The sequence below is a fragment of the Onychomys torridus genome, chromosome 12 (genome assembly GCF_903995425.1).
Source record: "Onychomys torridus chromosome 12, mOncTor1.1, whole genome shotgun sequence".
Lineage (NCBI taxonomy): Eukaryota > Metazoa > Chordata > Mammalia > Rodentia > Cricetidae > Onychomys > Onychomys torridus.
In genome coordinates this window covers 6,811,199-6,839,046 of record NC_050454.1, presented here as the reverse complement: position 1 = coordinate 6,839,046, position 27,848 = coordinate 6,811,199, and the positions used below count along the sequence as shown (strand labels likewise).

The following is a 27,848-nucleotide window of genomic DNA, read 5'->3' as shown; positions in this document are numbered from 1 at the left end:
CTCCCCAGATCTCTCTAATATGTAACAAAGATTATGAATCTCTGTTTAAACCCCGACTTAGACTGGATCCCTGAGCGAAGAAAGCCTGTCCAAGAATAGTGAATAGCAGATTATATGTGGTGTGTGTGTGTGTGTGTGTGTGTGTGTGTGTGTGTGTGTGTGTGTGTGTGTGTATTACTGAATGGGTGGTGGTGGCTCATGATTTTAACACCAGCACTTGTGAGACAGAGGTAGGCAGGCCTCTGAGTTCAAGGCCAGCCTGGTCTACAGAGTGAGTTCCAGGAAAGCCAGGTCTACACAGAGAAATCTTGTCTTGAAAGACTAAACAATAAATAATTAAACAAACAAACAAATAAGCAAACAAACAAACATAAATAAATAGATAGATAAAATAAATAAATAAATAAATAAATAAATAAATAAATAAATAAATAAAAGATACTCCTGATCTTCAAGAAGTTTCAGTCATACACACACATAAAATGTTCGGTGCCTTGTAGGCATCTGTCCCAGCATTGGGGGCCCCCCCTCTACCTCTCTTTAAGAGAAGCACATGCTGACTATTTCTGTTGGCCATCAAATGTGAGAGCTTCCCACATGTGTCAGCTGCTGAAGCATTGCAGGTTGTCAGGGGTAACTGTGTACTCTTCCGTGAGTGTGTCTGGGGTAACTGTGTACTCTTCCGTGAGTGTGTCTGGGGTAACTATGTAGTCTTCCATGAGTTTGTCAGGGGCAACTATGTAGTCTTCCGTGAGTGTGTCTGTTTGCTCCTTTAGTTGCCCATGTGTGACAGCATGATTAACTCTGTTTTCAAATCAGAATCTGGTTCTTCTTCTAATTTAGTGTGCTGGAAACTGGACTAGGGACAGCCGTTGAGGAACCGGAATTGGATGGGGCATAACCCATCCGTTTAAGTCAAACCAGAGAGATGGTAACAGGGACTCAAGTTACTAAAACACTAGGCAAGTTGTGGAAGAATTGTCTGCAGCAAATGGCGACTTAGGGGCACGAAGAGTCAGCCAGGAAAGGTTTAATTTGGGAGGCAGTGTTGGAAATAAGCTTTATAAGATGGGTTCCTCTAGGGAGATTCATTTTCCTCCTTCATCCACATAAATAGTTCTTCTTTAAAATAGTGGAGCCCTTGACAGGAGTTAGTAGCTTTTTTGTTTGTTTGTTTTGTGAGACAGGGTTTCTCTGTGTATCTTTGTGCCTTTCCTGGAACTCACTCTGTATCCCAGGCTGGCCTCGAACTCACAGAGATCCACCTGCCTCTGCCTCCCAAGTGCTGGGATTAAAGGTGTGCACCACCACTGCCCGGCACCTTTTTTTCTTTTTAAGATTTTTTTTTATTATGTATACAGTGTTCCGACTATACATATAATTATAGATGGTTATAAGCTACCATGTGGTTGCTGGGAATTGAACTCATGACCTCTGTCAGAAGAGCCAGTGCACTTAACCTCTGAGCCATCTCTCCAGCCCTGGAGATAGTAGCTTTTACTGGCAGTGGAAATAGGTCGGTGATCAAGAAAATGAGATTCTCCACTCTCCTGGACCTACATTCTAAAAGAAGAAAAAAATGAGAAATAATCAAAAAGGAAAGAAAAAGAAAGAAAGGAAGGAATAAAAAAAGTAAATGATCAGAAGATTTTTTTCCCAAAAGCATAGGAAAGAGGCTAAAATAATTGACTTGACGGTAGACGGTAGACAAACTAGGAGGCATCTCCAAACATGTGCCATGCAAGCTGCAGGCCGAGTGGCAGGAAGAGCCAGCACACAGGAACATGGGTGGGGAGTGGGGGAGAGTGGCGGGGGGGGGGGGGAGGGGTATCCCAGGTAGAGGACTACTTGCAAAAGACCAGAGAGAAGAAGAGGGTTGGAGAAGGGGAGTCAAGAAACACAGTCACACTGGGGAAAAGTCTGTGTCAGAGCACACACCTTGCATGTGTGAGCCCCTGGATCCAACTAACTCCTGGCAACAAGGAAACACACAAAAAACCCAGCCCCCAAAGAAGCTAGAAGGAAAGGTTTTATAAAAGATAAGAGCTGGATGGAGGTGAGGATAAAAAGGAGGCAGGGACCACATTTTCTATTTCATATTAAAAGATGCGTGGCTTTTATTCTAGCTGCCAGCAAGCCATTGTGCTCACCCTCTGCTCTCTACACCGGTGTAAACTCCCCCAATCCCTGGAAAGAAAAGACGTCAGCCAACATGTGGACTTAGATTAGATGAATAACGTGGGTAACTGATGTGGAAGGTTGCCTGTGATGTTTGGCGGAAGACCCGCTGGCCCTGTGCTGCACTGGTGTGGAGTAAAGGAAATTCAGGCTAAACTGAAAGCATCCAGGGGAGCGTTTGTCCAGATTCGAGCTGGGAAACTATTTTGAGAATGAACACTTAGAGACTTTGAGGTAATCTGGAGTCACAGTATAAGGTGAGCAGAGAGGCAGGACACAATATAACTGGAAAAGACAGAAAGGTGTGGATTTTAAGAAAACCTGACAGCCCACCGAGGAAACAGAACCTGCAACCAACTGGAGCTGTTAATCCCCACATAGGACAGTGTTGCAGTTCAACATCAGGGAGAATGTCCACGAGGAGCCTGAGTGAGGAGTGCAACTTGTTTGGAACCTTCTAGATCACTTATGGAGAAGGATCTGAAGGAGTTACTCTTAAGATGTAGCACTTAGCTATAGGGGACGTTTCACAATGTCTAGACACATTTTTAGTTCTCACAAAGTGGGGGACATCTTATATACCAGGGATGTTAACATCTATAGCACACAGGAAACTCCTCTACACACACACACACACACACACACACACACACACACACACACACACCCTAATGTCAGTAATGCTGTGGCTGAGAAACTCTGGCCTAAAATAAGCCAATAGCCATGCTTCATGATGGGGACAGAAACAAGACACAGAAAAGCCAGGGCCAAAGCTGTATCCAGTGGAGAGGACCAGGGCCAGGGCCAGGTTTTTCAGGCAAATGCTGAGCCACAGTAGGCTTTTCTGAGACATAGAAGAGCATGACAGGGTGAGGGGAGAACATTATAAGCTCAGTCTAAACGCTGAGTTGGGAGATGGTGGCGGGACTGTGAGACAGGAAGGGTAGAAAGCCTATCATGGGATGAGACTCCCTCGGGAGATCGCTCAGAAGGTCATTGCTTAGGACATGGGGATGTATGGAGAATGCGCCAGTTTGGATGAAGTAGGCTTTTCCCTGACTGCACAGATGGCTGGCTGGAAGTGTTGGGGAAGCATCTGCTGCCGGGCCTGGTTATTACGCCTATCCCAGAAATGTATCAATTGTCTTTTCGCAGGAGCGGATTCAGGCTGATGAAGTGATTGCCATCTTGGATCAAGAGCAGCGTGGGAAGCATGGACTGAATATTAACCCCAGAGATGAGCTATAGAAAAGAGAGTGTTCTATCGACTATTTATTTAAATTGTTAATCTTATAAAAACTTTTTTATTTTTGTACAGAGCCATGGTATAAATTAACAGGATATAATGAGTCGCCAGCTTCCCCTTCTGTTCCTAACTCAGCTGCTTTGCCTTCCTCGTGCGTTGGTTGTCTTCAGTTCATCATTCAGAACCCAGTCACACCTCTAAACACACATCAAACACACTCTGCACACCACACAGCCATACAGGCAAACATACAACACAGATATACTACAGAAACCCACATATGCCACTCACATACCACAGAAATTTCCAAACATGACAATACACATACGTATACCAAACACATACCACCCAGGTAGACAATCTCTCTCTCTCTCTCTCTCTCTCTCTCTCTCTCTCTCTCTCTCTCTCTCTCTCTCTCTCATACACACACACACACACACACACACACACACACACACACACACACACACTACACACGTACACAATTAACTTGCTGCACATTCAGAATCTCAACACAATAGGCTGGTTCTCAGCAACCCCACAGCTAGAGTGTGCCCTAGGTCTAAAGTTAGGTGAATTGGTCTCAGGCCTCTGGCTTACTGCCTTTCCCTGTGGCCTCTCCTGGAGCTGATGGCTGATGCAGACTCTTCACAGCAAGCTTGGCTTGGGTCCAAGGAGCCCCCGACTCAGTCTGCATGACCCTAAGAATCACAAGCAGCAGCATCTTTCAGACTTGAGGAAGCCACCACTTGAATAAGGACTGTGACCCAGGGCTCCCTTCCCAGGGCTTCTGTGGACCGTGAAGACTGATATTTTCAACAGAAGTTTTGATTCCCCTCCAAAGTACTCTGTAAGGGGCAGCTTCCAACTTGTCCTTAAACAGTCACAGAGGTTCCAGCAGCACAGGTTCACTCCAATGATGTCAGAAGACTGTCTTTAATCCCCCTGCCTCAGGCACTGTTGCTGGGCTGCTAGAGAGGAGCTGCTGCTGGTGAAAAATCGGAAATCCTTCTCATAGCCTGCTCCTTGTCTGCCTAGGTTGGGCAGCCTCTTCCAGGAGCGGTTATCAGCTTACAGAGGCACGCTGGGTCCGAGGTGTTTAATAAAGAGCGCCTTGTTACAGCATTTGTCTTCTTGTAAATGTCCATTTTATCTTCCCATGGTGGTTTGGAACTGTCTGGGATAACCCAGGAGCAATGGGGCCATGACAGTTTCGCTAGCAGACAGTAGGCGGCAAGAAAGTGGGCCGCTTGCTTTGCTCTGGCTAGCAAGTTAGGATGTTAAGCCAGAGAACTTGAAGACATAGGGGCTCACTGCAAAGGCAGTGCTTGGCCTTAGGTCTTAGTCTAGCTTCTGGGAGCCTGTGGCGTGTCTAGGCAATGGGATACCACATCTACTAGTGCAACGTACATTAGTAAAGGGGAGGTTTACTTCCTGCCACTGGTGATCTGGTTAGTGCTAAGAACATTTATTCTCTGAAACTGAGAAATTCAACTGCAGGACTGTGTGCAGCCAGCTTTTCACCACCAAACCAGAATTCTGGTTGTGTCTCTGCCATGGAAGAACGGGAAAAGCACTTGACTCCCAAGTCCCCTCGAGCTACTCCCTTCCTCTTTCTGGGCCCCAGTTTCCTTTTCTGAAAACGGTGCAATTAATTATAATTCTTTTCAAAATCCTATGCCTTGCTCAAGAGACAAACCAATAAATAGCAAGGCTAATTTTAGAAATACTAACAAATAGGAGCAAACATTTCTGCTAACACCTGAGAGTTGCGAATGAGGTCGCTACAGGTGTATGCAATTATGAAACTTTAAACCCAACTCTAGGTGAACAGTTGGTGAGATGTGAAGAAGTTGATTATTATTTGTTTGTTCTCCACTGCAAAGCACTTGCTGGCACTCAGACTCAATGATCGGCAGATTTGGGCAAGGATCTGATTTCTGTTTTCTGGTAACAAGACATCAACAAAGAAATCAGTCCTTGGCTCCTCACAGTTCTTGTTTCCTGGGTGCGTGGATGGCTGGGGAGAGGCAGCAGCTTGAGCATAGGGTGTGCCATTCAGCCTATAGAAAGCGGGCAAAGGCCTCAGGAGATGCCGCCGCTGTTGTGCGAGATCTCATCTTGTGCCATGCTGACAGCAGGGAGTGGTTGTTCCCGTTCTGCTGGTTGGCCGTGTTGTTTTACACCTGGAACACTGAGGATCTACTAAAGCATTCATTTTTTAATCTGCTCCACATCAAACCATGCATAATTTCATTCAAATATTTAGGGAGTGCCATCAGATGACTTAAGACAGCCAAACTCAAAATTCAAGTCTCTATGTTACATAGTCCTGTTTGCAAAGAAGTGGAAAATCCCATTGGAATTGTTGTTGTCTTGAGAGTTGAAGAAAGTCAAAGGAATTACAATTCAATTCCCTCTTTTTCTTTGGGCAAAAATGGGGCCTCAGATATGATCCTGGGATGACTGAATTCTGACAGACGGGACCAGACTAAAGTCAGAGCTATTGGAATGGGGGATGCAAGGATGTCTCGCACATGGGGGCTGGAATCCAGGCTCAGGTCTTCCTCTACCTAGAGAACTGGTACCTCGTTCTCTTTGACCAAATATGGGACTTACTCATCCATAGTGCTGCAGGTCTGAATTCTTCCATCAGGGGCACTTTTTCTAGTTTACGCAGAAGGACTCTGTGCTCAAGGCAGCCTAAACAACAGAGGGGCTTAAGGGACCATTTGCCCCTTCATTTTGTAAAAATTCGAAACTTCACAAGGCTTTTGTTTCTCATCGTACTATCGTATTAAACCATTTTACCATTAAATGTGCTCACACCTGAAGAATCCAGGGGTTTTCTAAGCATGGGATATGATGCCCATTTAGCAGGTGAAGACATACAGGGTGAACAGCAAACACAGTATAGTGGCTGCCAGTCGGCAGTCCCTACACTCAGAGCATAGGGCCTGAAGGCGAAGCAAGATCTTTACAGAGAGAAGAGAAGCAGTCTCAGAGCTGATGTTCCCTCTGTCATCCAGGCCTGTCTAACATGCTAACAGAAAAGAAGGTTTAATTTTACAGAGTCAAGAAACTCCTTTCCTGCGAATAGCTGTGTGGTGACACACTTTTCCTACTGTCCCTGAGATGCATTGGACACACATCCCTAATTCAACTTGATTCCAGACATACCTAGTGCCCAGCAAAGTTCGTGACAGGCATGGAGATGATGGCTGGGTGTCTTTTTCTGTCCCTCAAAGGCAGAGGCATTCTTCAACTTAAATTTGGAAGAGACTGACATGGGACGGTGCCCCCTGGGATGTGAAATGCTTTCTACACAGCCTGCCTTTCAACTACAGGGAACTCTTCATTTTTCTGGCTTTTCATCATTAGCACGTAAGTTACATTTCATTGGCACTCATTCAGCTGAAGAGGAGCCATGGAATGAGTCAGTTCCATTTAATAATATATCCCTATGAATTTTAATTGAAGTACAAATGCTGAATTATTTCACATAAGACAGCCACAGGGAACAACTCCCTCATTGGCGTCAAGGAGAGAGTAATGGGGCCACCTCAGCAGGTCCTCATGCCAAAGCATCAAGCATTCTGTGGAGACTGACAGCGCCATCGCTGAAAAGTGGGGGAAAGGTGCAAGTAATCCCACATCCCGAGCTCTTGGGGGGCAAACAGGAGCCATCTGGCAAAAATTCCAAACCATGAGGCCATGGTTCTCTTCCACCTGCTGTCAAGAAAGCTATGATGTGACGTGACCTCCCGAAATGGTCCCAGAGGCCCACCCGCAAATCTCTTTGGCTCCCGGATAATTTGATGTTTTCAATCTGAGACACAGGGCCTGTTTTGTTTTGTTACCTGGTCGATATCTTCAGACACATCAAGACAAGTCGCATCACTGTTGGGCTGCAGCTATGGAGTCAGGTTGTGAGACTCCCTGTTGCCTATGAGCCTCCCTGAAAATCCCAATGTTTTCTATGCCCTCTACTGCCCTGACTTCTGAGACCAGACGAGGACAGCATGGAATAATCTGATCATTGACCTTGGTCTGCTGTACAATGGATGCCATGTGAAAATGTTTGAATTAGTGAATCATCTCTGGCTGCAGAAATCTTACTAAGTAGCCATAACAAAATAGCTGAAGAATTTATATTCCCACTCTCTTTTCCAGAAACAAGGTTGGGGAGGGAGGATATGATTAACCATTTAATTCACTCTCAAACAGACATTTTTTTTTTTTCTGGTCACAATTTTTGTACTTTTGGAGGGAGAAGAAAAGAGGAGAAGAGGACATGTCCTGCTTCTCCTTCTTCCATAGGCTAGTAGCAGAGAGCATCCAGGAGAAAGGCTGGGTACCATTCCTGCTAACTGTCCTTCTCACTTGCTCACTTATTAAATAAGAAAAAGCAGTGTCTTCATCTGAGCCTCCATTTCAAACTCAAACTGGACATTAATCACATTTATATGTGGAAACCCTTGCCTAGGTTCTACTTCTCAGACTTTTGTGCCTTCCCTCGTGATGGCAGATCTCTGATGTAGGTCCAAGAAGTCCCATAGACCTTAGTGAAAGCCATCTCCCCCTCAGGTCATGTTTTCTCCTTTGAGCTACTCTCTGCTGGTGGGTGGGGTAGAAACAGGGACTGGGCAGAACTGCTGGCCGTGTCTCGTCATTTTCCGCTCACTAACCATATGTCCCATTGTTTCAAAGACATAATCATAGTTGGCATTTATAAAGAATTTTATAGTCTTGAAGCACTTGGCATTCATATATAAGCACATCATTATGAGAAACATTTAATGCAATTTTTTTTTTTCTGTAAATAGGGGCCTAGGAGACAATCTCAGGGAAGATGGTGGAGCAAAGCTCTTAGATTAATGGGTTCACTTCTCAGATGGTTTTAAATGGCTAAGCAAGAGACCAAGCAATCTATTCAGAATGAATGGAGGGCCTCCAAGTAAGGTTAAAAAAATATATAAATGAATTGGCAATATAAAATTAATATTGTAGTGCGAGGTTTAATCTAGACGTCGACAGGAAAGGCCAGATGAATTCAGAGAAGGGAGCGGTTGGGATGGTGAAAGGTTTGAGACGTGACGGTTGAACTGGTTTTTCAGTGCTGATTCTGTGGTATATAAGCAGATGTTGTGACCTGGGAGCTCTCACTGTGCCACTGTCCTCAAGTGACAAGTCCTGAATGTGAGGAATACAGCTTCGGGAAGGCTAAAATACTGAGCCTTTGAGAGCTCACATCAGAGTTGTTGTTAGGGGGTAGGGTGGACTAGCTCTCTACTGCGGATTGCCTTAGGAAAACACTTTAATGAGTGCTGTGAAAATCCAAATAAATACCAGGGAAGGAGGAAGTTTTATTTCATTCCCTGGCGAGGGAGGTATTATTTAAGTGGGTGGAGTGGAACCCTGGGGGAGCATGCTTCCTACCCAAGAGGAGAGGAGAAGCTACTGTCAGAAGTGGCTAAGAGAGGCCCTCACACAGCCAGAGCCCACTCCCAACCGACAGTGTCTCCACTGCCCGAGGAACCCATGGAACTCTCTGCCCCACACACCCTGGGGCCAGTCTACTCACACAGTCCCTTACACTTTCACATCAGACTGGGGAAAAGGAGGACATTCCACCCTGAAGTATGATGTCTGAAAAGCTGAAAGCATTTGCTAAGCTCAGGGAGGGGTGGGGGGGAGCTTTTTAATGAAAATCAGAAAGCCATGTGTTTTTGTTAAAGGACATCTTTCCCAGGTACACAGAGAACAGCGTTTCAGAGTCCCTGGGAAACATTAGAAGAAAATTATCTTCAGCAAGAGTTAATGGAGCCAATTTGCCTTATTTAAAACCCAAGGGTCAAATAGGCCTTACACAACCAGTGTCCAATCATACCTTGCTTGTTCTCTCTACCCGTTTTTTGGTCTGTTCACCTTTGCAAATACCTTTGAAGATCTTAGGCAATAATATTCCTTAGGTTTAGAAGAAATTACAGAGTCCCTGAGGCTCAGAAACTGACTTAAAGGCTCCTGGTCACCAGGACAGTGTTTTGGTTTCTCACGATATCCACTGTTATTTAGCAACATTTATTAAACACACGCCTGCTCTCCCCCCCTATTTTTAAAGTTCGGAGTCTCGGGATATGTTTTTCTTGTGAGATAATATGAAGATGAGTTAGTTCTATTTCTTTGAAGTTAATGTTGGTAATTAAATTACAACTGTATTTCCCGCCTCCCAGTATTCGACATAAACAATGTCACAGCTTTTTACACAGTAGGCTTCTGAGTGGTCTTAATATACCTTTTATCTGCTCGTCTTGTGTATCAAGAGCTACCACTCAAGGCTTCTTTGACTAGAGAGAATGGTCTGCTGGGCTACTTCCTGTTGTGATGGGTCACTAAGCTTTCCCCAACATGCAGGGACAGTGGGCTATTACTCACACATAAGAGAGAAGAAAGGTAACACAAATAAATCATCTGATTTAAAGTCAGTTTCCAATGTTGCAGTTCTGACAGTTTTGAGATATTGGGATAGGTAGGAGACAGGGGAATGTCCCAGAGTTATTTGTCCTTGGACCTCACCCACTTCTGCACACTCCAGCAGAGATCCTGAAGGGGTGACTCCTCCCAAGATGGCGGCCGGCCCTGACTCTCAGCTGTCAGTCTGCCTGCCCTCTGTCCGGGCATGCCCCGGTTTCCTCACAGAGCACTCCCTGCCTTCTCTGAACTTCCAGGCCGCAGGGCTGAGTGCAGGGTACAGATTTTTCCTTCCAGACATTTGGCTTCTGAGTGCGGGTTTTTTGTCTCTAAGGGTAATAAAAGCACATTAGATGTGCTCCCTGTACCAGGAACTTTGCTTTGAAGGGCTGGTGAGCCACTTCAAAGGCTCAGTACCAGAAGGGGCCATGTCCCGGGCACTCTGAGGTGTGCCTATACACTGGGACACGTTGCCCACTAAGATCCAGTGGTCACATATGACTAACTGTCATGGTGAAAACTAAACCAGTCTGTCTTCAGAATCAGCAGAGACTGTATCATTACGTCTAGAATCCTGTGAAATAAAACCTTCATGTGGAGAAAGATGGACAAATTAAAGAGGAAGATGTTTGGCTGTCTGTGCTTAGCAGAACGCTTTCCATTGTGGAGCTGAAGCCAGTGTTCAGCTCTCTACAGCCAATGGGCGTGAAATGATCAAGCCCAGGATAGAGACATTGCCATAACAATACTTGGTGTTTATGGACCACCAGCAAAGGAAAGCCAGGGCAGATCCTGACCTTCCAGTCCTTCCTCTGCACCCATACTCCGTAGTTAGTTAATGTACTGAAATTAACTAAAGATTTATAGGAGAACATGAGCTCAGACCCAGGTCTCCCTTGCTATCTCTTGCTGCTTTGGACCAGCTCTTCAATAAAGGACATTCTTACTCCTCTCTCGATTTTAAAATATTTATCTGTGAAGAAAAGACTGGTAATACCCCTCTCCTGAGATATCAGGAGCCTTATTTGAGGTTAGAGATGCAAACACCCTGAACTTGGCACATGATCTCTAGAAGGAGGTGGTCATTTTACTGTCTAACACAAAGCGGCAAGGCAGGGAAGAGGGCTGGAGGTTCCCTGGTGGTACTTTGGCAGTTTACTGGCGATGCTGTTGGCTGTCTGTCAAAACTGTAGAAGCTTCAACTCAGTTGTCATGTAATACCATGTGGAAATAACCTCTAGATGTGAGAACTGGTACAGATACAGGGAATGAGAAACTCATTACATAAAATGGAAAGTTTGAGTTAAAACTGTAAACTAGCTGTCTGTGTTTATAGCTCCTGTGTAGAAAGGAGAAATCTGACTTTCCCACAGCCACCTCCTAGGGCTCTTTGACTCCCTGGATTCATGCACACGTGACGTTTCAGCTTTGATCGTTGTTTTACTCAGCCCCACGCACTGTGAAAGGCACACAACCATTTCTACCCATCTCACCTACCGTTCTTCCACTATGGGTCTGCGGCATTTGCTTCCACTGCATAGAAAATATGGAGCCACTGGTCAGCAGCAGAGGGCACTATTAGCATATTTTGCACTGAGGGGTTAAAAAAGAGACGTCTCTGCACCCATTTGTTCACTCAGACATCCACGTTGTCAAGACATGATTTAATTTCCATTGTGTGTTTTCAATTAGGAAGGATGTTAAATAAACATAAGATGTAGCACTTACCGACCAAGAGAGATGACCATGCACAAAATAAGATTAATGTGCTGGTACCTGCCTGCAAACAAAGAAGGCATCTGAGAGGTATTTGATTGGGAGGTATTTGAGAGCAGGGTTCAGGGTAGGCTTGCAGAGGATAGGGAATCCTTGTAAGGCAGTTAACCTACAGGTTGTCGTCATATGGTGTAGCTAACATAAAAGGCACTGCAGGTAAAATAAACAATACAAGCAAAATCAAAGATTCTGGCATTGTGAAGAATATTACCATTGCCATTCACAGCCACCATTGTGGCTTATAAGGGTGGCGGCTTTCACAGTCATGATGTCATTTGGCCCTCCCTGCAGCCCTGTGACTGAGGCTTTGTAGGTATTCTATTAACCTGACTAATGGGAAATTGAGCCTCTTCGGGGGAAAGTGACTTGCTTAAACTCATCCAAGCCATGGCTGATAGGGTCGGAATCAAAACTAGTTTTCCTTCTTGCTAATGCAGAAGGTATCCTGAACTGGACCAAAGATTGTTGTGGCACATCCAATTTTAGAAATTAGAGTTTGGGATGTTGAGTAAATAGAACATGGTTCAGCTATTGTCTGGGCATTGTGGTATTGGCCTAGTTAGAATGAGATACTGGGGCTTTAACTACAGGAGGATTGTGAGATTTGGGGAAGCCAGAGATGGGTGCTTTTATGCCTTAGTTGTCATACTGGCAAAATTTGCCTTTGTGGTGTTGGAGGGGAAAGACAGGTATTATGGGGATCAATGGGGAATCCCTTATAGTGATTCAGGCTAGGAAAGGGGAGCCTTGGATTGGTCTGTGCCAGTGGGAAGGAGATTTACCATTGTGATTATCTATGATTGATGGCACATGAAAATAACAGAGCAGACAAACTTCTATTAATAATTGGTTTTAAGTTCTCCATGAGCACACTCCTCTCCAATCCTGTTGCCTGCCTTTGTCTGAGTCCATGTTTACTGATCCAAACACACATCTCTGTGGGCATCAAGTAGCTTGGTTTAGTTAGGCTGTAGCAGAGAGACCAGGGAGTCAAGGACTAAATGGAGACATTTTCAAAAAGAAAAGAAAAAGAAATGACCTAGAGGCTGGCAGGGTCATCAAGGAGAAAAAGACAAAACTCATGAGTCTGAGATGCAGAGCCAAGGAGAACATTCATGCCATCCTTGCAAACAGGACACCAATGAAAGACATCCTTGGCTTGAGAGCAGTGGTTCTCTATTTTGCTAGAGCTGTGTGACCTTTTAATACAGCTCCTAATGTTAAAATTATTTTCATTGCTACTTCATAACTGTAAATTTTTACTGCTATGAATTGTAATGTAAATATCTGTTGATTTTGATGGTCTTAGACAACCTCCAAGGGGTCATAACCCACAGGTTGGGAACCACTGCTTTAGATGGATGTGACCTTGCTAGACTTGTGGACGTCCATGGGGCAGCAGAACATGTGACTGGAAAGTTTTGTGATACATATAGTTTCTGTTCTGATTGTTGACGTCATTCTTTGCACCTTTTACCTCACCTGATATCTTTATATGTGATCTTTAATACACACTTTTATGAAAATAAAATGAAGGTCATAGTGACCTCTCCAAGTTGTTGGTGATGTCACTTCTCCCTTGAAATGCTCCCAAAGATGGTCCCAGCCCATCAAAAACCTTTCTGGCATGGAGAACTCTGCATTGAAGCCTTTGTCTGTGTCTCCCAGCCTTCCTGCTCTCTACCTGCATCCCTGTGTTCTCTGCTGCCCTAGTGTCTCCATTTTCATTGGTGAGATGTTCATAGTCTGTCCTGGTCTATTACGAGGTGGCCAACCTTTTGACTTCTTGAGGCCGCATTGAACAAAGAACAGGTGTATGGGGCCACCCATGGACTCTGGAACGTTCTCATCCTTCCATCACTTCTGCTTTCACAGTAGGGAGGTGTTAAAAAACAGCACAGTCCTGGGAGCATGGACAGCTGCTGTGCTCTGGGATATTGTTTCCCTCTAGGAAGCTGTACTGGCTGGTTTTGTGTGTCAACTTGACACAAGCTAGAGTCACCAGAGAGGAAGGAGCCTCAGTTGAGGAAATGCCTCCATGAGATCCAGCTGTAAGGCATTTTCTCATTTAGTGATCAATGGGGAAGGGCCCAGCCCATTGAGGGAGGTGCCATCCCTAGGCTGGTGGTCCCAGGTTCTATAAGAAAGCAGGCTGAGCAGGCCAGGGGAAGAAAGACAATAAGCAACTCCCCTCCATGGCCTCTGCATCAGCTCCTGCCTCCAGGTTCCTGCCCTGTGTGACTTCTTGTCCTGACTTCCTTCAGTGATGAACAGCGATGTGGAAGTGTAAGCCTTTCCTCCACAACTTGCTTTTTCGTCATGGTGTTTCATCGCAGCAATAGAAACCCTCACTAAGACCTATGATTGCTTACACTCTTATGACAACTTCAGATTCTCTCCTGAACAGGCTGCCCTGTTCTGCCCTTCTCCCGTCCATACCCTTCTCATACCCATGATTCCCAAGCTTTCGTCCACCTCTGCTATCTACAGACATTACTTTTGTGCCTACTACCACTATCAGAACCTTGTTCCAAGCCACCAATGTATCTTTTCTGAAAGTAACCCATTAATATTTCTCTTTGCTGCTGCTCTTGTCTCTGTTCTGTATGTTCTTAGCACAGAAATGGGCAATACTTAAAAAAACAAAACAAAAAACCCACAAGTCAAATCATGTCACTCTACAAACTCATTCACCACTTTTCCCACTCTCCAGCCAAGTTATTATAATTTCCCATGACACTGGAGCCAGTGGCCTCTCTGTTCTCTTTCCAATACCCTCTGCCCTGTAGTCAGTGGTACTGGTCTCCTTACTGTCCCTGGTATTGGCTGGCATACTCCTGCCTCAGGGTCTTTGCATTAACTTACTTACACTTGAACTAATTCTTATAGGTGCCCATGTGTTCCATTTGTGGCAAGTGAGAATCCCAGTCTACCTTCTTGGGATAACCAGCCATAATAGCTCTTTACATTTGAACATCTGGTCATCCATATCATTGCCTTTCTCTATTCAACGTGTTCATGCTTTTATTATTAATCTTTCTACTAACTATTCACCTGATTCACTTTGTTTATGGACTACAACCCTCTGAGACAGTTGTCTAGGATAGGAATCTTTTCATTGCTGTATTTCCAGAGTTTAAAAAAGGCACACAACATCGAGGGTAGTCAGAAGTGCTCACTGAATGAATACACAAACACAGGCACATGGAATTAAAGGAAGAATTGAGTAAGCAGTGTGAGGGGCAATGGGCTGAGTGTTACTCATTTTAACTCAGTGACTTGGGACTTGAGAAGCAATGGCAAAACCACATTCTACTTCTCATTCTGACTTTTTCCAACTATAAAACACAGATGTCAAACTCAGTAAGATGGTACTAGTAGAATTCTTCTCAGAGTCTCTGAAATAATGGCAAGAAAGACCAGAATCTGATTTTCTTGCTAAACTTAAATGGAGTCCAAAAGCCAGAGGCCTTAACATGGGAAAGTGAGGTATTGCTCAAGCCACACCTGAGCAGAGGATATGCACATATTCTCATGCCACATGTGCAGAAATACAAATAAGGCAGGTGACTGCTAAGCTGGCACGGGCATTTCATAACAGGACAGAAACTGAGTCACTGCCCAGGGCTAAGTTACCCCAAGAGCCTGGAAAATGGTACAACGGGAGGCACTCACCTCTGATGTCAAAGTCCTGTACTGATGCACCTTATGAGCAGGGAACAGCCCGGACATCTCCCCTAGTACCAGCCCAGTGGTCTCCAACGTAGGTGGATTTCCCCAATTAGTTATGAGGATGAGGACAGGGGCTTTAGAGAAGACAGGGGAAAGGTTCTAGTCTATCCCTTTAGAAAAAATAACATCCCTTCAAAAAAAAAGGAGTTTCCCATCATGCCTATGAATTTCTGTCCACTGCCACACTATCTCCAGGGTGAGAAATTTGTCTCCCACTCTCTCAGACATGGAGAAAGGTCATAAAGAGATGAATCAGTAAATTTCAAGTGCTCAGGCTGCCACACCCCAGGCTCCAAGAACCAGACCGGTTATTCTGCTTCCCCTGTCTAATTCCCTATAGATACAAAAGAGCCTGTAAGGTCGGCTCCTTACTCTTCAGTAACCGACCTCAATGTGGCTGTGTTATCAGAAGGATTTCCTTGCTATGTGCTTCAAGAGAACTTTGCTGTCACCACGATTGGTAACACAGCAGGGGGCAACTGCTGCAAGTGTAATTGTTGCTGTTGAAATGTCCTCCTGGAAGTTCCCCCTGTGTGCATACATTTGTGTGTGTTCCTGTGTGTGTGTGTGTGTGTGTGTGTGTGTGTGTGTGTGTGTGTGTGTGTGTGTGTGTGTTGTATGTGATGTGTATGTGTGTGTGGTGTGTCTATGTGTGTGTGGTATGTGTGGAGGTGTGTGGTGTGTGAGGGTGTGATTGTGTGTGTGTGTGTGTGTGTGTGTGTGTGTGTGTGGTGTGTCTATGTGTGTGTGGTGTGTCTATGTGTGCCTGGTGTCTGTTTACCATCCTCCTCATTCTTTACAGGCCTGCACTAAGGACATTTTTTTTTTTTGCCTTAGGGAAGGAGATACTAAGCTCTAACTTCATGGCAGCTACTTGGAACTCCATTTGCTGAACCCCCATCTTTGTCTGAGGTCTTCCTGCTCTTCCCCCTGTAGATATGCCAAGATTGTAGGATCTTGAGATGGTCTTCCTATCTCCAGACTCAGCATTTATAAAATCATAGATAGTTAAAGGTGGATAACACCTTGGGAATGAACAAGCCCACTAAGTCCACATGTTTAATGCCCTACATCTTCCAAAGATGTGTTAGATGCAATGTCTAACAACCAATGCATTCTGCCCACTCAAGACAAGAGCCTGGTGCAGAGTCCACAGACCTTCCATGCCGGGCCTCATATGTTCAGTCTGGATAATGAAGAGGCCCCCATGAGTTCTAGAACAGAAATGCAGCTGTTTGAAGCAGCAAAGGACGAGACAGCACAGAGGTAGAAGCAAGAGAAGAAGCTATTCATGGAACAGGCTGGAATTTCTTAACCAGTGGGTAAACCCTGCTCCAGGCGCAGGACTATGGAACATGAGCTCCAGCCTTGAAGTGCTTCTTTAGTGGCATATTTAAAGTTGCAGTGTGTCTTGTCATCGCCAGAACTCATGCAAGGTCTCTGAGCTTTGGCCAAGAGCTGTTGCTGCTATCTCTTCAGGAGGGGAAAAAGAGGCAGTGATGAGCAGAATTTCTGTCAGTCAAGTGTCCCAGCAAAGAATTCTACCCAAGTCTACACAGGCACTGATACCTGAGGGCCATTGCCGTGCAGATAAGCTGTCTCGGGTAATTGGGTTGACATCACTGAGCCACCTTAGAGGATTTGAATCCCTTCCATGACTCCCGTCACCTGCCATCTGATAGCGGAACCCCCAGGTTTGCTGCTGAGTGATTGATTATGCAAAACAAGTGAAGGAAACTGAAAGGTCATGGCTCTTCCACAGGGAAGCTTTCCCTTAAGTTATGTCCCAGATTTCCAAGCATAAGCTAAAGGCTGAGACCTCAGTTCCCTACAAATGGGTACAGGAAACGGAAGAATCATAGCATTGAAAACCCACGGGAGTAGAAGGCACTTGGCAGGAGACCCTGTGTAAGGCTTGAATCATCTGGATGAACCTCTGAGCCCCCAAGATGGAGAGATGCTATATTCCTAAAGGAGTCTCTCAGTCTCTTTGCTCCACATCAGCCTGTTTCCCTGGAGTCTGTCTACATTTCTTCAGTCAACTCTCATTTCAGACATTCTCGTGGTCAGGAAGTCATCCGTTTCCCCTCTCCTACACTGAGGAGGCCTTTAGCACACTTCTGTTGCCACTGAACTTCACACAGTAGCGTTCATGACACTGACTGACTAGTCACTCTACCTCCGTCCTTAGGCTGTGGGCCACATAAGGATGGGAGATAGCCTCTGCTATGCTTTCATGGTAGGGCTTACAGGGCCCAGTTCAACAAGGACATTCAAAACATGTCAGTGAACGAATATGGAGAAAACATTGCCACAGATAATCACATCATTAGAAAGATGAGGTTTTATGCTTAGAGGAAATAATACTTGAGCTCCCATTTTATAGATGAGGAAAACAGGCTTGGAGAGAAAGGAAAGAAACTAATACATATCAAGTACATATTGGGCTCATTCATTCTGCTCAAGGCTTTCAAGTCTATTCTCATCCTTATTCTCTTAACTGAGCTTTGTAAATGATTTTCCTCAACTTTTCAAGGGCTTTATTTTGAGTTTTGCCTTCTGCAAAATTCCTGTGTCTCAAAATATAGCTCTATGCCTTTGACAAATGCATTGAGTCATTTGACCAGCAGTACAATCCCAACATGGAAATGGTCTACCCCAGTGCCGCCGCCCTTTGGACATATTCTCTCTCTACTTGATGACAATCACTGGATGATGGCTCTTCATCTCTACAGTGTGTGTGTGACCACACTTAGCAAATGGCCTATCAAGGCTCAGAGAGTTGAAGCAACTTGCTCCTGGTAGGCAGCTAACAGACGGTCGATTTCATCTTTGAACCTGGCTCTTTGGATTCCTTGTGAAGGTGGAAAGTGTGAGCGTGGCGCCAAGGAAAACAGCTGTCACGTTCCCCAGCCTGCCTTTCAGAGAGGGCCCTGTCTCTTCAGGGCTCCGTTAGAGGCAAGCAAACAACCTCATTACCAACGGCAATATCTGATCGTGTTCCGCCTCTGATCACTCATAGGTGCTGAGGGAAGACTCCGTTCCTCCCCGTTCCTCCCCGTTCCTCCCCATTCCTCCCCATGGAACAATCTGAAAGCCATTCCTATCTGCAGGCTGCTCAGCAGACTATGGTGTAAGGGCTTGGTCTTTTTCCAGTTCCTTAACTTATCTGTAACACAAGAGGGTACTGAGAAGAGGTCACTGGTAAACATTTAGTCTCTCAATTCAACAGCTTCCCCACTGAAGCCTGGGGGCCCTTTGCCAGACGGGTGAGTCTGCAGGTGAGCCTTGCTTGCACAAGGTGGGTGCTGCTGCTAATTGGGTTGATGTAATTAACTGTCCTGGTTGTTCACCGGGAAGCCAGCCATGGTCTCAGCATGAGCAACCTTGCTGGGCCAGCCTGGGGGCGGCAGCGAGCACAAACGTTTTTTGGAGCTCCAAAAAGCAAACAGGTTTAGAAGCAACTTCAAAGTGAAGAGCAGGCTGCCGCTGGGAGAGGGCCATTTCCCTAGGGGGATGGGGAGTGTTAGCTTCCCAGGCCAGGAAGGATAGTGAAATCATTTTATCTTCATTCTGTTTTTAATCAGGTGTCAGGATATTGGTGCCATTTCTGTCTCATGATAATCTCTTTTTCTCAAAAAGACGTGTTAGAGGCTGGGGGAAAGATCCGTGAGCTGTGATCTGCCCCAACAGATTCAGAAAACAGGTACAGGCCTCCTACTTCTACCGTAGGCCCCATGACAGCCTCTTCTCCCATTATCTCTTAGACGACACATTGGGAAAGAATAATTCGGGGGTGGGGGGACAGTCCTTGTGTTTAGGCCACCAGCCTTTGCTGCAAAAGGCCATCCACTCATGCCAGCCGAATGGTGAGTCTCTTTGTGTTGGCTTCTCAGCTCAGTGGCATAGAAACCAGGATGCCATCTTCACACCCTGCAGTCTGTAAGGCACCTGACCCGAGACCCCAACGCAAGACCAAAGAGTGAGCAGAGAAAGACAGTTCACAGGCTGTAATCTAGCAGGGTTAATGACTAGTTGAGTGGTTTTGGAAGCGTGTTTACCTTCTGTGTGAACACCATTTTACTTGTATATAATGGAAGAAATGAAACCTCTTTTACAGGGTTAGAGAGAAAATAATGGAGACCAAGAGGCACAGAGAATATACCAAGAGCGGGAACTGTGATCCCTTCCATCTCCACTGTCCTCGTTACTCAGCAGGCTTTAATTAATACTCTATGGCTATCTTTGCCAGTTACAAGCATGGGCCACCCCCCACCTCTTTGCCCCCTGCCAGTGCATAGTACAACACAATTCAACTCAATCCAGGCAATATTCCCACCAGTGCCAAATCCTTGTTGCTGAATGGTACATGGGTTCCAAAAATTCTTCTTTTGCTTCCTGAGCAGAGTCGCATGCCAATAGAAGGCAGAAGCCACCCATCTCTCCATGGGTTCAGTGTCCACAGAGCAGAGCCCAGCACAAGCGGGGGTTTTGTTGTTGTTGTTGTTATTGTTTTCCATATGATGATTCCTCTGTTCCAACTGAAGCAATATTCTCTCCTAGACTGAAGGCAGCCTACAGTATGAAAACTTAAGGACAGCAATACAAATATAAAGCCTAGAGAAGTCCTTTGCCTTCCCCACACACTAGCTTTTCCAGTCTAAAGATGTATGTAGGTATTGAAGATGGGGTCTGTTCCTGGAAACCAGGGTGTTTTTGTTTTTTTTTTTTTTATCTCCATTATTTTTCTACTCTAGGAAGATTTTCCTGTCCTGATGTCTGGGCGTCATAGGAAAAGATTTGGCCCACAGGTAATCTGTGTTTAATCATAAGATGTGACATAATTCCGATGTTGAAATTCCCTTTCCACCACAGCTGACTACTAGCATAGGCATGGTGGATTCTGCAAATGACTCTTGCCTGTTCCTGGACTGGAGTGATGCTGACCCCACAAGACACCCCCTCCCTTAGAGCATCTTGTACTCCTCCTTTCATAGACCTCAACAGTTTAAGAGAACAGCAATAATTGGCTTGACCATGGATCAGGGAAAAATCTGACTTCAGAAGCAGTTCTTCATTTACAGGAATCCTGGCCACATACTTGGAGTTGAGTTAATACGATGTCTCTGACCACTGACTAAATGCAAACTTTTCTTTACAATAATACTTAGAATATAAACATCAACTTTCATCTAAAGGCATTGCTATTAACTTTGATGTTAACCTATATTAACATTGGTTCTGAATCCCATTGCTTTCGTTAAAGGCAGAAATTAAGGCCTGGGAGAAACTTGAGGAACCAGTAAACTGGAAACGGATGACTAGACACTCACTCTGCAATCTCAGATTGTCTCAGATTGTGAAGATTGCAGGATCAGAATGACTGAATCCCTCCATTCCTGAATGCCTACTCCAGCAAATCCATTTTTCCTGTATAAAATGAAAAGCATGGCCCTCTTTAAGCATCTGAGTGATACATTAAAAAAAAAATTCCCAGTAATAAACAAGTTTTTTTCCTATATGTTAGAATTATGAATGAACTTATTATTCAGTATTTTTCCTTCCTGATTTTATATTTTAATACTGAAATATTTATTGGCTTCACACTAAAGATATATGCATTAAAAATACATCATCCTGTACACAGCAGCATATGAAACTTGAGATAGCTGAAGACCACCATGTCTGCCTGTCATTGTTGTTACGTTACTATTCAATCTCTGGACCACTCCATAAATTCTTTGGTTTTGCTCCAGCCTTTTAACTGGAAGGCAGCTCTGCCTCAGAGATGTAAGAGTTAATGGGTATGGAAGAGTTGTCTTGTCCTCTTTGGGCTACATGAAGAGCGTGTGTTCTCATACCAGTATAGCTACAATGCAGTTCTAATCATGATGTAAATTATTGCATGCTCTCAAAGTCCAGGCCTGGCTGAGTGAAGAGTGGGTGAGAGACCAGGGGTGGAGAATAGAGTTCTGAGTCATTAAATTCCCACCAGATGTCAACTAGAAGGCTTCCTCCCACCCAGCAGCCTGAGGCAAACTCTCTTGGCCACTGTTACCCCATCTATGGACCTTAATTCTGACCAATCGTCCCCTCTGGCACCTTATAAGGGAAAGCTAATTAGAAAACTCACCTTGCAAGTATGCCACAGAAGGACCTTTCACACGGAGTGGAACCACAGAACCCAGAGGCACTGTGACTCAGGGGTGGAGCTGTCTCCCAACACCCAGGCTGCATTACTCTCTAATGCAACAAGAGGCTGACCTACATGGCAAAGGCAAATTCACACAGGGCCATCAGAAGGGTAGCACAAGTCAGCAGCAGGCCTCATAGTGCTTTCGAAAACACTAGTTACCCATGGAGCAAGGGAGAGCAGAAACGAGGGGGGAACTGCTCATGTACTCTTTTTTTTTTTTTTGATTGGATTGTATGTGTTGGCTGCCCCTTCATATATTGTATGTTTTGAATGCACCAAGGGCTACACTATTTGCTATGGGGAAAACAAGGATGAATCGGGCATCCCTGATGTTCAGGGCTAATTGTAGACAATATAGACCCAAAGGTTCAAAATGTTTTGTATTTTTTAAAGACAAAGTGTACATCATCGGAGAAGGAAGCAAAAGGCTTCTATTTTGGGTTTCAGTGGACAAATAGGAGCCTGCTAGGCAGTGTAAAGCAGGCCAGTGGGAAGGACAAGTATCCATAAGTAAGTAAACTGGAGCAAGGAAATCAGAGTAAGCCACACAGCTCTCAAAGTTCATACCATTTCTACATATCTCAATAGCCCGTGACCGCGTCACTGTGAAATTTCATTACAAATATTAGTGATGCGTTGGAAATGAGTGAAGCCAGCCTGAACACAGCTCTGAAACAAGACAGCAAAGAGAAAACAGGAGTTGAACAAATGAAGGCCTAAAAAAAGATAGAAGAGGGTGTTCAGTGCCAGCTCTGGATTAGTCTTTCATTCCATTCTTCAGTCATTACCTGACAGACCCTTTTCTGGAAGTCTGGGACCTACCTACAGCTGTCTGTATGAGTGCCTTACTCTTCCTTTGATTTTCCCTTTTCCTATTTCCCTAATCCCCCCAGCCTTGGGTGTGCAAAATGGCCTGCGCTTTACTGCTTGGCATATCTGGGAGATGGTTCCCTGCCCGTGCTACCTGGTCATGGCTGCCTTCACTCTACCAGAGTTGATGATTTCCCTTCCCTCCCAAGCACATCGCCAGCTCTAGCAAAGCTTCAGTGTCTCCTCATTGTCCCCCTGCCCTACTCTCATTTCTTCAGCAGACAGTGATTGGACAGCTGTGCAGGAACATCTGTGAAAATAACAGGGTGTAAGCTGTGGGGAGTCAACTTTCCTCTCAATTTCCTGGAGGTCAAATGTGAACAGAGAAGCAGAGACGCCATGATAGCACATTGTTCTGAGCTCTGTGGCTCAGGATTGCACAGACAGATGGGTGGGGACCATGAAGTGTAAGTCACAAAGTATTCTGCTTCCTAGACTAAGAGCATCCTCAGGAGGTAGGCATGGAAGGACAAACCCTCCATGCACAAATCACGCGTCATCCATACCTCGGTGCTCTTCAAAGGACAAGGTCACAAGCTATGAGTAATAGTCTATGAGGATCAGCTTTCATCTTCTGTCTGCAGGCTAGAGCAGACTCACTGGCACATTTTGTCTTAGATTGGAGAAAGGGGTCTTTGCTTCTGCTTCCTTCCTGTAACATCCATGATGCTACCAGACTCATCCTTCTGGGAACAGTGTCCATCATGCTGCTGTCCTTCTTGTTTTAATTCTCTGATTCCTCTCTGTTTTCCAGACACAGTGACAGTTCTCCAGTTCTGCATTAAGAGTTCATAGACTCTTGCCTAACTATAAGTGTCATACCTTAGAAACCCCAGCTACACATCAACATACCCAAACACAGCAACATGCTTCAGGATGCAGCATGGCACACTCATCCCTTCATCCCTGGAGAAAGTGAGTCATCCATCTTTTTCTCCTGAGTTGCATTTAATATGAAAAAGTATATAATATATTCTTCCTTCTTTGATGCCTCATAATCCAACCTAACTGCTCTGTCCTCTAGCAGGAGGCATTAACATTTTGCCTCTTACTCACTAAGCTATTTGGAACTTCTCTCTTTCAGGACTCTTAAAATGTTTCTCCTAGGATAGAAACAACTTGAAAGAAAGAGTCCTAGCAGTGTGTGTTTGGCTTAGTTATATATGGTGATCGCCTAGAACAGTGTTTGACAATTCCATAAATACTTATGGAATCAATTACTTGATTGTATTTCAGTAAATTTCCTTGAACAACTTTGTTAGAGGAATAACTTTGCCCTTGGTTAGAGGTTATAGAAGAATTTTCTTTCTGTGTAGACTGTATATGCCTTGAAGGAGTTGAGGTCTCTGATGTGCTCAGCATGGTACTCAGAGTGTACTAAGAACTTTGTAAACACATGATCAGCAAAGGACATCACGTGTACAGGAATAACTTCATAAATGACTAATTCTTCCTGACATCCTCTTAATGTCTAAATAACTGTCATCTGATGGGGGCTGGAGAGATGGCTCAGAGGTTAAGAGTACTGACTGCTCTTGAAGAGGTCCTGAGTTCAATTCCCAGCACCCACATGGTGGCTCATAACTGTCATCTGGGTCTGGATGCATAGCACAGCAATTATGTGCTGGGGGATGTCGTTCTGTATGCTGTGAATATATGTTGTTCCTGTTGGTTAATAAATAAGCTGCTTTGGCCTATGGCAAGGCAGCATAGAGGCACGTGAGAAGTCCAAGGAGAGAGACAGGAAAGAGAAAGGCAGATCTAGAGAGAGATGCCAGCATGGCCAGAAGCAAGATGTGAAAGTACCATCAAGCCATGGCTACGTGGCAACTTATAGATAATCGAAATGGATTAAGTTGTAAGAGCTAGGTAGCAAAAGGCCTGAGCCATCAGGCCATACAGTTGTAAATAATATAAGCCTCTGTGTATTTGCTTGTGTTCAAGCAGCTGCAAGATCATAAGTGAAAGAGATTTGTCTGGACTGTGTGGGGCCCAGTGGGACCAGAGAAACCTTCCAACTATAGTTAAAAGTCTTTAGTTCCCCAGGAATAGTCAGAGTGCTGGAGAGGTCCCCAGAAATCCACAATGATACATCCTCTGTAGACTGCTGGCAATGGTCGAGAGAAAGCCTGATCTGACCTAGTCTGGTGATCAGATGGCCAAACACCTTAACAGTCGTGCTGGAACTCTCATCCAATAACTGATGGAAGTGGATGCAGAGATCCTCAGCCAGGCCCCAGGTGGAACTCCAGGAGCCCAATTGTCAAGAAAGAGGAGGGACTGTAATAGTGTGAATTGTTGAGACCAAGACTGGAAAAAACACAGGGACAAATAGTCAAATGAATGGAAGCACATGAATTATGAACCAAAGGCTGTAGAGCCCCCAGTTGGATCAGGCTCTCTGGATAAGTGAGACAATTGAATAGCTTGAACTGTTTGGGAGGCATTCAGGCTGTGAGACCGGGACCTGTCCTTAGTGCATGAGCTGGCTGTTTGGAACCTTGGGCTTACACAGGGACACATGCTCAGCCTGGAAGGAGGGGACTGGACCTGCCTGTACTGAATCCACCAGGTTTAAATGAATCCCCAGGGGAGTCTTGGTCCTGGAGGACATGGGAATGGAGGGGAGGGGCTGGGGAGAAGGTAGGAGTGGGAGAGGGAGGGGGGAGGACAGGGGAACCCATGGCTGATGTGTAAAATTAAAACACAAATATAATAATAATAATAATAATAATAATAATAATAATAATAAAACTGAAGTAAAAAAAAAGTCTTTAGTTCTCAGCACATACAATACTAACCTTATTTCCAGGGGATCTAATGCTCCCATCTCTCCTCTGCAGGTACTACATGCACCTGGTATCCATGAATACATGTAGGTAAACATTCATACACATAAAACACACATACAAAAGCCCTGCCTTCTTTCTGCCACTATTCTTCTGATCCCTGCATAAGGGTCTGTGTTGTACTTGGGTGGATAAACACACCCACCTGATGTTGTGACTGCTGCCGCTGCATCGCTCACATGCTTTTTTTTTTTTTTTTTAAGACAGGGTTTCTCTTTGAAACAGTTCTGGCTGTCCTGGAACTCACTCTGTAGACCAGGCTGGCCTGGAATTTACAGAAATCTGCCTGCCTCTGCCTCCCTGAGTGCTGGGATCAGAGGCGTGCACCCCCGCTGCCCAGCTCATTCACATTTTTCAGTATCTATTTCTGTGTCTACTGTGGAGTTGAGATGAGCACATGGGGGAAGGGGAGGTAAGGAGGAAAGACTTAAATGAAGTGATTAGGAAAAAATCACATATTCACTAACTTCTTTGTCTTCACAACACACAGGCATTGAATGCCATTTGAGATATTTGAATACCTTGCACATATACTAGGAAATTTAATTTTTCCTATAGAGAATTGGTATTCCAACCAAAGACTGTTGTTGGGCCAGATTTACTTTGACTGGTGTGGCGACTTTTACAATAGTTTCTCTCTATATAAAATGATGCAGTTTCTGTGTCTCAAGTAATATCTAGATATATTAATAAGATCTTAGTCCAAATTTATTAACTTTTGTGTTGCTGATAATGAGCCTAATTCGAATACAGAATGGGGCTTAAGTATATACTTAATTATTGCATGGTGGATAATCAGTTGATCAATTAAACAAGTGGATATTTATTAACACTTTGCTGTGTGTCACACAGTATGACAATCTGTATCATCTGGAACAAAACAAACAGGTCAGTTATTGCTGAGTTTCTCACAGTCTATTGGGTAAATAAGGGCACGATAGATTACATGTAGTTTCTTTGGCAGTTCTGATTCCATAAGCATTGTGTTCTAGAACAGCAATATGACATTGGAATATAATAACAAAGTTGAAACATTGCCACTACCCATGTATTGTAAAGTTAGTCTTTAAGACAGTGTAGTGTGTGCCAAAGAGAAATTCACCAAGGAGACAGGTAAAAGGACAAAGAAGTAAATTCACACACACAGTCAATACATCATCAATTGTGGAGCAGATGCAGCATGATGAGAAAGAATGTTCTTTTCAATAACTGTCTCTGAAAACACTAGACACTCATATATATCCTCCCAAATTTCTACACACAGGTCTTTCGGCCTTTCCTAAGATTAATTTAGAATGAGGCATATACCAAATGTAAAATGAAAAGTAAAATATTCCTGGACAATAATGAAAGAAAAAAATCTACTTTACCTTGAGCTTCATTTGGGTCTTCTAAAGCACAGCATCAGAAGTACACTCTATGCAAGAATAAAATGGGAAGTTGTTCTTCATTTTAATTAAAATTTCTCTGTGGAAGTCCTGGCCACAGAATGAAACAAGCCACAGCTTAAAGAAAGTATTTATACAAAATAGATGATAGATTAGTATTTCAAACCGTAGATAGAATTCATAAAGTTTATCCATGAGAAAGAAAAAAAACAGCCTTAAGAAAATATAGAAAGCATTTATGAATAGACACCCAATCAATGAAGGAGCTGAGACAGTATACAGTCATACTGGAAGACAGTAAGTATCACTTATACAAGGAGATCAAAACTTCAAGTAACAAAGGAGCAACCACCACCTGTCTGATAGACTATATAAAAATCAAAACTTCAACACTACACTTTGCTGGTGACTAGGTGACTAGGTAGGACAAGAGAAAGTCTCATTCATCATTTCTGGAAATGCCATGATACTAGTTGGGCAGTGTTTTATAGAAATGATTACACTCTTATTGGGCTCTGAAAATCATGTGACATAGGATTTATTAAATAAGTTGAAAACCAATATTGATACAAATACCTACACGTAAGTACTTATAATCATTTAATTTATAATTTCCTACATTTAATAGATATCTTTCAACAGAAAGATAAATAAACCATGCAATGTTTATACAATGGAATATTACTCACTGTTAAAAATAAGGTATCAGAATATTACTCACTTAAAAATAATTTATCACGTGCTCACTTCGGCAGCACATAGACTAAAACTGGAACGATATAGAGAAGATGAGCATTTCACCTGTGCAAGGATGACATGCAAATTTGTGAAATGTTCCATATTTTTACTTATCCTGGGTACATGAACTGGCTTTTTAGAGTCCATTCCTTATGGTGCTATGACTTACCCAGCCTTGATGCAGTGGGAAAGGGCTTGGTTCTGCCCCAACTTGGTATGCCAGCTGTGTTGAATACTGAAGGGAGGCCTTACCCACTATGAGGAGTGGATGAGGGTGGGATTAGGGGAGATGGGGGGCAGTGAGAGAAGGGGATGGAGAGGGAATAGTGGTTGGCATGAAAAATGCAAAAAATTAAATAAATAAAGCAATTAAAAATTAAGGTATCAAGCTATGTGGAGAATTG

At 44.2% G+C, this 27,848-nt stretch overlaps 1 protein-coding gene and 1 non-coding gene across 2 annotated transcripts in view; both read left to right on the top strand.

Annotated features, from left to right (window-relative positions):
* The window catches only part of P3h2 (prolyl 3-hydroxylase 2), a 152,261-nt gene extending 148,435 nt beyond the window's left edge, over window positions 1–3,826 (top strand). Inside the window, exon 15 of the mRNA XM_036203770.1 lies at window positions 3,334–3,826. Coding sequence (XP_036059663.1) covers window positions 3,334–3,426 — 93 coding nt within the window. The 3' untranslated portion in view covers window positions 3,427–3,826. The remainder of the gene's footprint in view (window positions 1–3,333) is intronic.
* A 23,619-nt stretch (window positions 3,827–27,445) lies between these two features.
* LOC118594363 lies at window positions 27,446–27,552 on the top strand. The gene has a single exon (XR_004946353.1). It is a non-coding gene; the product is annotated as a U6 spliceosomal RNA (small nuclear RNA).
* The last annotated feature ends 296 nt before the right edge of the window (window positions 27,553–27,848 follow it).